The sequence below is a fragment of the Melampsora larici-populina genome, assembly GCF_000204055.1.
Source record: "Melampsora larici-populina 98AG31 unplaced genomic scaffold MELLAscaffold_77, whole genome shotgun sequence".
Classification (NCBI taxonomy): domain Eukaryota; kingdom Fungi; phylum Basidiomycota; class Pucciniomycetes; order Pucciniales; family Melampsoraceae; genus Melampsora; species Melampsora laricis-populina.
The window spans coordinates 277,203-292,691 of record NW_006768841.1 but is presented as its reverse complement, the minus strand read 5'-3'; the positions used below and the strand labels follow the sequence as shown (position 1 = coordinate 292,691).

At 38.2% G+C, this 15,489-nt stretch overlaps 2 protein-coding genes across 2 annotated transcripts; both read left to right on the top strand.

The window, feature by feature from the left end:
• Nucleotides 1-1,989: 1,989 nt before the first annotated feature.
• On the top strand, nt 1,990-2,145 carry MELLADRAFT_95017 (uncharacterized protein; the record flags this gene model as incomplete). Its single annotated transcript, XM_007417712.1, has 1 exon — nt 1,990-2,145. One exon carries the CDS (start codon nt 1,990-1,992, stop codon nt 2,143-2,145), a length of 156 nt encoding a protein of 51 aa, XP_007417774.1.
• Nucleotides 2,146-2,444: 299 nt separating this feature from the next.
• On the top strand, nt 2,445-3,093 carry MELLADRAFT_68947 (uncharacterized protein; the record flags this gene model as incomplete). The annotated part of the gene is made up of 3 exons (XM_007417688.1): nt 2,445-2,501; nt 2,555-2,799; nt 2,925-3,093. 3 exons carry the CDS (start codon nt 2,445-2,447, stop codon nt 3,091-3,093), a joined length of 471 nt encoding a protein of 156 aa, XP_007417750.1.
• Nucleotides 3,094-15,489: the final 12,396 nt, after the last annotated feature.

Here is a 15,489-nt window from a genome sequence, read left to right as displayed (position 1 = left end):
AACGATGATCTAAACTACGATAAAGGTTTGTTTTATTATCTATCTTTCTTTTTCTTTCAATGAGATAAAAAAAATCCTAACAAACTTGATTTTAATCGGACACACTAACTAACGATGATATTCTGATTCTTTGATGGAACACTCTAAAAAAAACCTTATACGATGTCAAGAACACTTGAACACACGATTAAAACACTTAGACACGGACACGAAGCCGATAACAACAATCAGAACACTTTAACAACTAACACTAGAACACTCTTTGATCCACACTAATACGCGAATCACACGAAAAGAACACTTGATGATCCCTTGGATGGATCACAAAAAAAGAAAAACGATACCACAGATTCCTACACAAACGAGACAAAAAAAACAAACTCATAGATAACTTCTCTCGATCCCTCCCTCCTGCTTTCTCAATTTTCATCTCGATCTCCGATCGGACTTTTCTTCTCTTCAAATCACAAAAGGTAAGGTTTTTAAATTGTCTTTTCATTGATCTCCGCTATCTCATTCTTCACTATCCTCAATTTCAATCTTGAGTTCTATTTAAGTAAGTTTGTTTTTCATTTCTTATAATTTCTTATTATTCATTCTCTCGTTCATTCTTCAATACTAACTTAATCTTCTTTCTGTTTTTAATTCACTTCAACTGTAGGTTCAAATCTCAACCAATTCACACTCGATCTTAATTAGGTTTTCAGCTATTTCAACTTCAGACCTCAAGATCAAACTCCAATCCTGTTTCAATTTCGATTCTGGTGTTCGATGTTGGTATGTAGTTTGCTTTCCTCTTCTATCTTCTCCACTTTCTCACTGTACTAACTCTCTATGTTCTTTTCTTAACCATTCTTCTTTAGATCTTGACTTCATCAATCTCGATATTGACTGTTCATTCAATAATGTCCCTTCATTCCATTTTCGATTTTGGGGTCTTCATGTAAGTAAGGTTATATTTCAATTTTCTTATCTTTGTTCATACTTTAATCTTTCAAATTTCGATTCTGGCTCTTGATGTGTAAGTAAGTTTCATTCCCTCTTTTGTTTGTTCTTCTTTCTTCTTTGATTCCTTTCATTTTTAGATTCAATTTTAATCGGTCCGATAGATTTAAATTTCGATCCCATCCCCTTATCACCTCACACTTCTTCCTACCATCCTCTATCCCATCTCACTTTCGATTCCGACCGTTCATTTCAATTTAAATCAAACACTCAAGACCTCAAATCACTTAATTTCGATTTTAATCATTATGTAAGTAAGTTATCATTCTATCTCCTTCTGAGCTTTGGTTCTTGTTCAGTACTGACTTAATCTCCTTCCTTCTTTTGACTTCAAACCCCAAAAACAAATTTATTTATTTTATCAATTCAATTCTTCCCTTTCAACTTCAACCTTTATTCTTGAATTCAATTTCGATCTCCACCTTCATCTCTCAATCAGGTTTAGATATTAGGACCCCAAAATCAAACCACTTATCAAGTATATCATTTCGATCTTGGCCTATGATCAACTTCATGATATCCAAGTAAGTTTCCTATTCAGTCTCTGCTCTCCTACACACTACTGACTACTTCTATTGTTTCTTTATTTATTTAGAATTTAATTGTTTTTTGATTCTTGTTTGTATAGCTTACTCAATATTCATCAAGTTCTCATCTAGTATCAAGTTAGGACCTCAAAATAGAAGTTTAAATTCAATTGGAATTTTGATCATGATCTTTAATTCAGGTATGTAATTAAAATCAATTTGTTATCTTATTTGATTCCTTCTTCTGAATCATACTGACACTTTGAAATGTTCAATCTTGGCACATGTTTTCTTGTAGATCAACTGTTTGGTCTTGCTTGATTTTATATGTAAGTGTTTTTTTTTTCTTTCTTCATTCCTGCATCACATCAATGTTGATAATTTTTGACTCTGACCCCTTTTCTAAGGTTTGTATTTCATTTGATGTTTTGAATTTATTCTTTTAATTTACTTTTGTATGTATTTGAGTCCCTTGATAATGAAGTATAGAGAAATGCATAATGAAAATAATATGAATTGTTATGAGGATTTCAAATTTTGCTCCAGTCCCTTGTGCCTTGTAAGAGTTGAAGAAAGTCATCTATGTATCTTTTCTTTCACTTTGATGAGTTGATCTACAATGTAATAAAAGAATGATACGAGATTAAGACACAATCCTAGGAATTGCTTTCCACAACGCTCAAGAACCTCAAATTTGGTCAATGGTGGACAATGCATGCTATTGAAGATCATGTGATGGTTAAGGGGACAAGGCGATCTAGCTACAAGGCAAAATTACTGATTGATGGAAGAGCTCGTGCGGTTGTGGTTAAGAAAATTAGGACTTTTGAAAAACAAGATGAAGACACCTACTTAACAGAATCAGCAGTGTATCATCTGACTTCATGCCTACTCAAACAATTCAAGATTGCAATGTGTTTCTCTATTCATGTGACCAATGATCAAAAGCTGTTGTTGAACACCCTACAAGTAAGCTACTTCTTCTCTCAATTCTTCCTCTACTAACATATGTGTCTTTGCAGGTTGTGTTCAATATGGTACTGAGAGATGATCCCTCTACTTATCACATTGAAGAAATCTTGAAACAACCACTCCAGGTCATATGTACAACAAAGAATTTTTGCCCTTCTCAGCCAGATTCTTTATTATTGGACCTTTTGAGTGGGTTTGTGCACTTTACCTACAAGTACTTCCGAGGTCAAGCACTGGTTGCAAACATCAAGGTAAAAGACGGATTCCTGACTGGCATGTGTATGGTTGACCTCAGGTGAGTTGCCTGTTTCAATTGGTGTAACATAAATATGGCAAGATATCTTACTTGGAGTAAAAAATCGATATAGGTACAAGATAGGATAACCCACAGCAAGAAGGGATGGATGCATTCATCTCAAGTCATTGCTGTGGAACTACTTGCTTTGCACTAGACTTGAAGCCAAAATCTTTCAAGTATGAGAATGTGGGTACGCAGGATAATGAAACCCCCAAATTGGAGGAAGATGAGTCAGAAGAACGTGGTCATGAGGACAATGCTCAAAATGAGATTCTTGATTGTTTGAATTAAACAAAATGAACTTGACTTCTAAATACACATCTCATATAACTTTTTGTAAATTATATATCATGAGTATAATCACAGCCAATGCAAAGGTTTGGCCTCCAAAGCTTTAAATCCAAATAATTAAGCTTACTGCTTGAGCCGGAAAAATCTTCATTGACTGAACATGTTTCATTTGAAGTGGCAAGCAAAAAAATGGAGAGCCATACAATATACTAGTTTAGCACAGGTGGATGAGTGATATCAATTGTAGGTGCCTATCTATCTCTATCCCTAATTTCTACCTTGGGAACAAAGTTTGTATGATGTTTATACATCAATCTTGCTTCATTTACATCCACATTGAGACGCCTGAGAACAGCTAGAATACCTGGAAAGACATGCCAAACAGTTTCAATTTAAATATAATCAGGCGGGATCTCTAAGCATCTAATTGCACTGGCAACTTGTTCTTGGAAGGCTTTTGGAGTGACTTGGAACAGTATATCTGAATCAGGGAAATGTTTCTGTCTGAGAGCTTGAATGGTTGATTTGGGAACTGGACCCAGGCCATCTGTAGGTACCATTCAAACCTTCAGGTGAAGAGTAGACTACATTGGAAATTGTACCCGTTGGAAGCACTGATTGCTTATTTTTTTGAGTCCGTGGAGTATTCTTTATTTGAGTGTAGTTGTCCAAGAGTTTTTGCACAATGGGTATCCAAAGATACAAGAGGAGCATCCTAAAAAGTAAATGCTTGGTGAGCAAAATATCATCATGAAAGAAGGGAGATAAACTTACTTCTGTAGGGGATCACATTGATCATATATTCCCATATGTATAGCTGCCTCTATCTCATCATGAATCACAAAACCAATTGCTTTTTGTAACAGTGACCAAAGACTTTCAATCTTCTGGTTGCGTTGAGAAGTTGTATAGATATGAGCAGCTTCAGCTTCTTCAGGAGTAAAACCACCATAAATTTGAGCTAATGACATTTGAAAGCCAGCCATCTTGATTGTCTCAGTTCCATGTAAAGGAATCTTCGATTCCTGATCAGATTCAACAACAAGCTTATCAGCAAACAGGAAAGAGGTTCTATGAGACCGGAGAGAGTGTTTTGAGATAAGATGTTGTTTAAGATGAAAACTTTCTAAAGTAATGAATATTTCTTTATATCATAAACAAAAACAAATAAAAACATGAGTAGCATAATATCATACCTGATCAGATTCAACAACAAGCTTATCAGCAAACAGGAAAGAGGTTCTATGAGACCGGAGAGAGTGTTTTGAGATAAGATGTTGTTTAAGATGAAAACTTTCTAAAGTAATGAAGAAAAGAAAAGAAATTTTTCAGAGTAACAAGGTATGATTGAATATAAGATTTGATACAACTCATGGTTGGGTTTAAAGTTCAAAGAAAAAGGTTTTGAGTATTATCTTACATGATATCTAATTATTAGCATATATTGAATGAAATCATATGAAATGAAATATGTGTATACATGTAACAAGGATTTGTTCCAACAGCCCCCCCTGCTCACTACCTTTTTATTTCAGACAGGCCAAGTTGGTCGTAACTTTCTAGTAAGATATTGGTACCCACAGATTTAGTAAGACCATCAGCTGGCATTTCCTTCGTTGATACATGAGAAACAGTAATTTTTCCTTCCCTAGTAAGTTCCCTGATAAAGTGATGTCGAATGTCAATATGTTTAGATTTATTATTAACAGAAGCCTCATTACAAAGAAAAACTGCTCCTTGATTATTGTTGGAAAGAGGTAGAGATATTGGAACGTTTATGGGAGGTTGTTGAAGAATGTGTTCGAGTAACCTGCATAGCCACAACCCATGTTTTGCACAATCACCAATAGCTAAGTACTCTGCTTCAGTTGTCGACAACGTCACTGATTGCTGCCTACGACTTTTCCAAGAAACAAGAGATCCATTCACGTAGAACACAAAACCTGTGGTAGACCTACGAGTGTCAATATCCCCAGCATAATCCGCATCTGCGTAACCCTCAACAAGTTTATTTTTCCCTTTTTGATGACCAAATGTTAAATTGAAATTGATTGTACGCTTTATGTATCTAAGTAAATGTTTAACAGCAGCCCAGTGTGTCTCATTATGTCTTGAATTGAATCTAGCAAGATAGCTAACAGCGAACGCAATGTCAGGTCGAGTTTGTACAGAAAGAAAACTTAACATTCCAACAGCGGCCCTATAATTTTCAATTTCAGTAGTGTGTTCGGGTGACGGTGTTGAAAGTTTGATATTTTGAGGAAGAGGTGTTTTGACACCATTGCAGTCAGCCATTCCAAATCTTTCTAGCATTGATTCACAGTAGTGTGACTGATCAAGAGTGAGTGTACGATTTGATCTATCTCGGGTGATATGTATACCAAGATGAAGTGATGGATTTTCATTCCAACGAAATTTGTAGAATTGTTTGAGATCATTTTTGAATTGATTTATAAATTGTTTATTGTTTGAGAAGGTCATTCCATCATCTACGTGCATATGAATGTGGATGAACGAGGATTCTTTCCTCAGCGTGTATAATGAGTTATCAACCGGACATACAGTAAATCCTAGTTTCTTCAGTTTGGAATCCAGATCATGATTGAATTCACGATGGGCTTGGCAGGTCCCATACAAAGATCAATCAAGCAACATGACATGTTTTGGTTTGCTCAGATCACGAAACCCGGTTACTTGTCGGACATAGACTTTATGTTTCATCGTTCCGTTGAGAAAAGCGGTTTCAATATCAAACTGCTCCATTTCCAGGTCGTCTTTGGCAGTGAGAGCCTATAATGTTCGCAGCGTGTCAGTCATTCCTACAGATGCATATGTAGAGTCAAAATCGATGCCTTTGATTTGATGATTTCCGCCAGCAACCCATCGTGCTTTATACTTGATGATTCGACCAAATTCATCACGCTTGCGTTTGAGCCGCCACATGCCGGGTAACACATTGGCATCGGAAGGAGGTTTGACCAAGTGACCCACCGAATGATTCTGTAAAGAAGTGAATTCTTCAGACATTGCATTTAACCAGTCATCACGATTAGGACCCTTCATAGCTACAGAATAGTTAGGTTCGTCATTTTCAGGGCCATCATTGATTTGACTATGAAAGCATTGGACAGTTTCAGTAAAAGTATGGTGTCCCACAAGATCACCGAGTCGTTCAACAGGCTGAGTTCGACGTTCGGATCGGCGTGGAGGTGGTGGTGCTTGGTTAGGTTGATTAGGTATTCCAAGGAACCTGTTGATTTCTGTAGAATCAGGAGATGTAATGCAAGGGGTTTCCCACATATCGTCCCAGTCATCCTCTCGTAAAACTGCAAGCTCCTCAGTGAACTCGGGATCAAGACGACGAAGAGGAAACTCATCCTCATTGAACACAACATCATTCGAAACCATTATCCGATTAGATTTAGGATCCCAGAGGCGATAAGTGTTTGAATATTTTTCGTAACCAACCATAATAGCTTTAACGGATCTTGGTTCAAGTTTGTTGTGGTGACCAGGAGGAATAGAATACGCCAAACAACCTATTACCTTCAGATGATTGTAAGGTAGAATTGGTTCCTTAACCTTCAAGGCTAATAGCTGCCAGGCATACTCAGGACATGTGAAGCGAACTGATTTAGAGGGACATAGGTTTAGGATGAAAGATGTAGCCATTATAACTTCTCCCCAAAGACGCACAGGTAGATTGGCATGAATTAGTTGCGAACGTAAACGACTGGAAATAGTGCAATTGAATCTTTCAACGACTGAGTTTTGTTGGGGACTCTCGGGAGGGCCCATCTCATGGATGATGCCATTCTCATTAAGGTATTGTGTAAAAGCGGTACTAGTGAATTCACCTCCTCTATCGGTTTTAAAAACAGCAATTTTGCACAAAGTTTGATTAGACAACATTAAATGGAATTGTTTAAAGGCATCAAGAGCCTGAGATTTTGATTTTAGAAGTATAACCCAGTTACGTCTGGTGGCGTCATCTATAAGAACCATTGAATAAAGAAAACCACCAATAGTCGCAGCAGGAAATGGACCGGCAAGATTGCAGTGAATACGATAAGCAGGGACCTGAGACCTTGGAAGGCTGCCAGAATGGCTGCTCCTCGACTGTTTCCCCAGGGTGCAAGCCTCGCATGTTGACGGTGCAGAAGGATTAAGTTGTAAGACATCTTCCATGATAGATTCGGTACTCCTATTGTTCAGGTGTCCAAAGCGTAAATGCCATAAATCAGTGGTGTTCGGTTTGAAAGAACTCGCAGCACACGCACTAGGTTCTGAGTAATGATAGAACTTCCAAAACCCCCCAGGACCGGCATCTTTGTAGGCTGGGATGATGTGATTGGAGTTGGAGAAATACATATTCTTATCATCTTGATTTGTGCCGTAGTGAGGATCAACAATTTTGAATCCTGTCTCATATAGCTCAGTGATGGATATCAAATTTGCAGGTAGGGAAGGAGAATACAAAACATTCGGAATCTCGACAAGGGTGGCTGATCCATCAGGATTGAATGCGTGTAATTTGGCGGTCCCCATTTGATTCGCCACGATTCTGGAAGACTTGTCTGCATTTGCTACCTTAATCCAGACCGGAGTAACTTCTCGTAGATCATCGAGTAACATTGCATCTCCGAACATGTGTCGATTGCAAGCCGTATCAGCCAGAGTTGCCTTGTGAGTCTCTGATGATGGTGGATAGTTCGGTGAAACAGTTAACAAAACCTCCGTTGATTCATCCTCAGCAACCACGTTGAAGGAAGTGGCAAATTGACAATCGGCAGTCGGCAATTCGCTCGAAGCCGGAGCTTGACTGTCAGTAACACTCGGATTTGATGGAGGAGTAGCACCTTGCGCTTCTGCATTCAAACCAATTACACCAGCCGCTACAAGTTGATTGAACCTTCTCAACTTCTCAGCATCCAATAATGAATTGGCCGAAGAAGATGTTGAATTTGCTCCAGGACGTGCATTAGTTGTCCGACGGTTTTGTCTTGAACAGGCAGCATTAGTATGAGAGAATTGCCAATGCTCCTTAAGTACACATGGAGCGTTAGGAGACTTGTTGGTCCGAGTGGTGATGGTACGGTTTTGAGATTGATTTGGGACCCGAGCATTCGTTGCTAACGCAATGGGAGAGTCATCGACTGAGTTCAACGCCGACTTAGTTCGGATTCGCAAGGACATTTTGGCCGAGGTAAGGCTTTTGAGATCACCAAAGAGTTGGTCACGAATAGTACCAAATTGCTCTTCAGGAAAGCTAAGTAGAAGGAAGACAGCCAATAGCTTATTGCTAATCTTGAGGTCCTTGTCGCTGGCAGTGGCTTCAGCCAACTGGGTATGAAGGTCATGAATTCCATCAAGGAATTTTGTGACAGATTCCGTTCCGGTATATCGAGTAGTTGCAACCTTTGCGATTAGTGAAGCAACCTCGAGTCCATCATCCTGAGATGCTTGTTTGATTAATCGTTCATAAGCAACCTTGGGATTCTCAATTCCTCGTATAGCTGGTAGGCGAGTGGGTGAGACAGTCGCTCGGATTACCTCGAGGACTCCTGCACGCTCACATTCAAGCTGTTCTACCTTATCTGGATCCTTGAGATCAGATTCGGGTAGGGAAGTATCACATTTGATATGCTTCCAAAGCTTTCGACCTTTGAGATAGGTCTTAATGCCTAATACCCAGTCAACTTGGTTGGTATCGTTGAGTTTTGGAATTTGGCCGAGAAGAAACGAGGAATGGGATACGGAAGAATTGGCATGATTAGAAGACATTTTGACTGTCACCGGATGATTGGTTGCACCGGTGGCAGCGGCTGTACAATCAGTTGTGTTTTGATCAGCAGTTAATTCTGGGTTTGACGGGTGGGTGGGAGGTTTAGATTGATTAAGGTTCGGATCAGTCGTTGGATCCAGCTTGAGATAGTTTGGATTGTGGGGTAATCGTTAAGGTTTCGGTATTGAATTGGATTGATTGAGTTCTCCGGAATTCGAAAGAAGATGTTCGAATTCTTCAATTCAGATACCGAGAAGATTCTAGAGTTCTAGATTCTTTTGAAGAGTATTTCGAGTTTAAATTGACGTAATCTCGTGCCAAGAGAGCGTATTTAAAACTCTAGTCTACTTTTATCGTTGATTGGATGCGCCTAAGAGCCTGGGCTCATAACCTAAAGGAATCTTCGATTCCTGATCAGATTCAACAACAAGCTTATCAGCAAACAGGAAAGAGGTTCTATGAGACCGGAGAGAGTGTTTTGAGATAAGATGTTGTTTAAGATGAAAACTTTCTAAAGTAATGAAGAAAAGAAAAGAAAGTTTTCAGAGTAACAAGGTATGATTGAATATAAGATTTGATACAACTCATGGTTAGGTTTAAAGTTCAAAGAAAAAGGTTTTGAGTATTATCTTACATGATATCTAATTATTAGCATATATTGAATGAAATCATATGAAATGAAATATGCGTATACATGTAACAAGGATTTGTTCCAACACCATGATCTGTGCACGTCTTTTGAGGAATTCCTCCAAGCTTTTCAGCAATATCCAGATAATGATAACCAATTCTCCGCGGATCATTATTATTAACACCCACATATAATCCCAAGACCTTTCTAGACCAAGCATCAATGAAACCATAGATTGTAATTGTTAATGTTCAATCGACTCAAGACACAAAATTGACTTGACTCAATGCTGTTACGTAAATCAGTCAGTTCGCTTTACATAAAATCTTGTGAGCACGACTTGATCATGCGCTGAATGCCAAGTCTAGCTAACGTAAAGCAGTGGAGCAAAAGGTTCATATTGTTGATTGGCCAAAGGAAGTAAATTTGTAGTTCATTTGTTTGTTTCTATCTTTTCTTACTTATAACTTGTGAGATGCTTGTTTTATCTCTCTTTCCTCATCTTTGGAAAGAGAATCTTAGTCCCCATTAGATTGCATACGCACACAAGCTCATTTTTATCCTTATCTCACTTATCCCTGCTGCACCGTCATAGGTCAGCTCATATCCTTAAGAGAGGATTTTGTGGTTATTACCTTACCTAACATTGCTCATTTATCAGGTTCTGTTAACGCTATTCCAAAGGACTCACACATTTTCAGTAATCCCAAAAGGCATGAGCTTATCATGCCCATCACTAGACCAGACATGATTTGGACCATCAACATGAAATATCCGCCTCTTCAATTGCCCTTGACGTTGTGCAGCAACACCCTCTGGATCAATTTGTTTAAGCAAAGTTTGGACTGTGTTCCGGTTGACTCGAATATTATGTAATACAGCCAAGGCATTCTTCATGTGTCGTATCCCAGTATCACGATGTGAACCACGAATTATGAATTCCATTTGTTCAATGAGAAGCTCTGGAACTACCAGGCCAGTTTGGAGATTGTCTTTCTTCCAGCTAAGTGATAAATCTGGGGATAGCTTGCGCACATCATACATGTTGATCATAATACCTGTGTCTCCCTTGATCTGATCAATGGCTTCTTTCTTCTGATAGCCACGTTTATTGAATTCTATGAGGAGTCCTTCCACTACTGCTTTATCTTGAGGTGACAATTTACTGTAGGCAGTGCTGAGGCCAAACTTTCGAAGACGACAAGTAAGAGTTGTCCGTGATATCTTGATCCCCATGCCATCGAGATGAGAGAGTATATCATTGCTTTGCATTGCAGCCGCAACACACTGGCGTATAGCATGCTCTTCGATCTCTTGATGATACACAGGATCATCATCACCATCGGATTCACTGTCAGAGTAGTTCGAAGCTGTATTTTGAAGCTGCATTTTGGAGATATCTTAATCTTTGATCGGTGAAGGAGAACGGTATAAAATTGACAAATCAAGCAAAACAAGACAATCACTGATGAAAAAGAACAAGAACAAGCTGAAGCAAACATCAGAAAGAGCATCCCTGTGAAAAATCTTGGCTCTTCCGGTGTTCCACCAAGTCGGGTACATACATAGATACAAGCTATATAAAACATTTGATATGGTAGAGAAAGAGAGAGAAAGTAAGGATCATGGTGGTGCCATACATTGCTGAGGAGTCAATCAATGATGGAATTCAAAATTCTGGTCAAATCAAAAATCAGCCGGTTGGGATTTTGTCAAAGTGCAAAAGCACATAAGCACAAAGTGCATAGTGCACAACGCATAGTACATAGCGCATAGTGTGGTCCTTGATTGCTCATCAGTATGGAGGACAAGAGTTGCGAGCAAGGACCACCTCAAATTATGCACCATTCATTGTGTACTATGCACTGTGTAACAGATGACTATGCAGGACTCGCTGTGCTCCCAGACTCCAGACGCATCTGGAGCCAGCAACTACGGATCTTTGATCAACCAACAAACCTCCTAGAAATTTCTCTAAAGAATTCCTTTAGTCATGCCTTTTTCTTTGCAGTCATCACTTGGAAGCCAAGCCTTCAGGGTTGGGCCACCAGTCATCCAGAGGTCACATCATAAGGTCAATCGACTGGTTAACTACCAGGATCTAGAACTAACGAACCTGGTTTTTAGATGAAGGATTGATTGTAGATCTTCAGTAAACAGTCACACCTTTCCGGTCATTCAACCGCTCAACTTACAGCGTCTGTAGCAACCCTGGTTTATCACTAAAGGGCCACCAAACCACCGTCTTGGAATGTCTATGAAGTCATCATCAATGGGTCAGCTGGTCAATCATTATATATTTTGTAGTATATCACAGTGAAGGTGAAGTGGTTTTTTGTCAATTTTCCCAATCATCAAACATATTCTGTGTCATACCATACATATCAAGACGGTCAAGTTACACATAGTTGTTCTATGGTGATCCGGTCTGCCTGTCTTTTATTTGTTTGCAATGACCAATAAGACAAAACTTGAAAGCAACCATCCCAATTAAATCATATCATCTTTTGTATAAACCAACTACTTTGATCAGCAATTGAAGGTATTCATTGCATTCCAACGAAGAGATATGTGTTTAAGTACAACCCATGGCAGCCAAAGAACAAGTTAAGTCAAACAATTGAGCTACATATCATGTTAAGGAGAGTCAAAGAGGGAGTTCAAAAAGGAAAGGTATGGGTGGACAGACCAGGATAGACCTGTACAGAGCAGATCTCAAATTTGTACAGTTTGTCTGCCCCCCAGCATCACGAGCAAGGTGCACAGTTGTGAGGGTTGGGTATTCAAAAGAATACTCAGGGCTCACTAAAATGGCAAGTTGGGTTGGTAGTTTTAGATAATTAAAGATATATTTCAAATATAATGTATTACAATAAAATTATAAGATAAGAGAGAGAAAAGGGAAGAAGGGAACTGGTCTGTTTGGATAAATCCAGACAGACTTCATTTAAATGACTCCTCAAAAGGAGGTTCAGGGGTTTAATTATAATATAATTGTTGAAAGCTGGATCCAAGGCTCCCCTTCAATCTTCAAGGTAACTGATTGAAGAGTGATATGGAGGTCACTAACCTGGTTGTAATAAAGTCACCAACTTGTAGTTATTCAAGAGGTCACTAACCTGGAGTTGATGTAGGTCACTAACCTGTAGTTGTTCTGTAGGTACACTAACCTATGAGTTGATATAGGTCACTAACCTGTAGTTGTTCTGAAGGTGACTAACCTAATGGTTTATTGGAAGGTCACTAACCTCAGGAAGAGTTCTACTTGGGGGAAGTAGAGGATCCAAAGAAAGGGGGTGAAGGATGAAATTACTTTATCTTCTAGTCAGGAACTTCCTTAAAGAAATGAAGTGAATCACTAGTCTTATATATTATAAGACTCTTGATTATATACTTCAATTGAACTTTAAAGGGTTCTTTAAAAGAGTTGTGTAATAAAATGCTTGAGGGAAAATCCTTGAAGGCTGAGAGAGGAGGGGTTTATATATCCTCCTCTCCAAACCTAATTGTAGTGATATTTGATTGTATCATCACTGTGGTTTAGGGTTTAATAATTACTATTAATTATTATTATTATTAATATAACATAATTACATATACGTGTTATGTAATTTATGTAGTATAAGCATTTTAACTCTTGACACTGAGTTATGAGGTGTAATTGGTATTTTATTACATGTTACATATGTTTTTAAGTGTATATACATATGTAATTGATGTTTTTATATGTTTTATTATATGTTACATGTGTTTTATAAGCTGTATGTACATGTAATTAGGTTTATAAGTAAAAGTCCAATATTATAAGTTAGTTTTGGGTACATGTATATGTACCCAGGGCTGACAACAGTGCATATCACACAATGCATAGTGCATAATTCAAGGTGGTCCTTGCTCGCGACTCTCGTCCTCCATACATCAGGGACACCATAGTCATTGCACCCTGGTAATTGGTTCTCCGGTGTTACTGTCAAGCGAGTGGGTTCATTTAGGGGATACAAAGTAGAAAGCCGGGCATGTGCCCACAAGTCCAGATCCCAAATTTTGGCTGTAAAATTGGGATCTGGACTTGTGGACACGTAGCCGGGCATGTGCCCAGAAGTCCACATCCCGAATTTTGGCTGTAAAATTGGGATCTGGACTTGTGGGCACATGCCCGGGCACGTGCCCGGCTTTCTACTTTGTATCCCCTAATTGTAATTCCATTGGTCTCACTAACCAAAAATTGGAATCAAATTCTCATCCAAACTTATCTCCAGAACAATCTTCTCAAGTAAAGCAAGTAAATCCAATCAATAGCAAATTGTGAAAGATTCCCAATTAATGTTACTGATTCCCTCTATTGTGTTTCTGATATTTTGGACTTGTGACGCCAAAACAAGTACAAACAATCAAGTCACAGAAAGCATACATGATTTAATCTTATGAGCTTCATCAACTACATCAATCAAATTTACATCAATCAACGCATTAGCAATCTTACACTCAAAAAAATCAATCTACCTTTTTTTGATCAGACTCATTTTTGATTTATTGATCTTTGACTTACATACTCCAAGTCTTTTAGGACTTGAATGTGATTGATTGATTAGATCACAAAATTGATTTATTTGGCATCTCTTCTTCAAAATGACAATCAAAGCTTTTGCAATCGACTGAATTTGATGTTTAGTTTGAACTCTCCGGGCTTTTGGCTTTTGCTACTAATCATAATCTAACAGTACTGAATACAACAATCGATTAATTTTGCTATTGCTCTTGTAGAGACAAACAGAGCTGAAACGCAGACTAGTTAAACTAGTGTCAGTAAAGGTCTACCGAACAAAAGAAATTTGTGACAATTGCATCATAGAGAAAAAGTTATGTACCTAGTTAAACTAGTGTCAGTAAAGGTCTACCGTAACAAAAGAAATTTGTGACAATAGAGAGCAACACTATTTAGAGAAGAAACAAGAACTTTATATACGAAACAAGTTTCAGCCAGGCACAACTAGAATGACGCACACAAACAAAAATGAAACCAGCCCAATCTAACATTCTTAGATATTCCATCTGGGCTAAACCAAAAACGGGTGAGATGCCTAGCCACCTACGGTTCCTAGCCAGGCCAGCCGTAAAAGCTCTCAGAAGGTCGAGTCAAACTGTTCAAAATCGCTAATCACACCTTGAGGTTTCACTCCATGTGGACATTCACCTTCTGACTTATCTTCAAACTGGCTGCTCCTGTACCGTTTAGGTGATTTTTGTTTTGATCTTGGTCCAATTCCAATTGTATTCAAATTGATCCCAGCCTCCTAAAAGCTTTAGTCATCTTAACTAACTAATCCTCATCTTATTTGCTTTTATTGAACTTCACAGGCTAGAGTCATCATCAACATCAACCTTTTGATCATGATGTTGGACAACTTTTTCAATGCACTTATCAACACTAGGTTAGTTCCCTCTCTGTTTGTGAGTACTTCCGACTTGATTTAATTAACCTCCTGCACTTCTTAACACCGTTCATCTTTACTAACATGATGTCTTTTTTTGTGCCAGCTTATCACAATATCTGTTTTAGTTACTATATTTTATAATTGACCTTGAAATGTGTTATAATTGTAGTTATTGAGCTATTCATTTCAAGAAACTTTTGCTTCTTTTTCAACTTAGTTTGCATCAATTACTCATTTCAACTTTCTTAACTTCAATCTCAAAGCAGCCAATAAAGAAATCAAACAGGATGAAATCTAGGAAACTTTGCATTTCAACAAATCACTCAACACAAATCAAAAGCCAGTGGTTTCACCTGATGCATTCAATCAAACAAGGAATGTACAAGCTTGGTGAGCTCATCAACTTTGAAACTGAGCCTATACTCTACCAAACTTGGTCATCTAAATCATCTGTTTCTACACAAATAAGCTCCACACTGCTCCACATCAATTGTCTACTCAACTTACTTATTTCACTTCATCTATTTCAAGATTACCATGTGCTT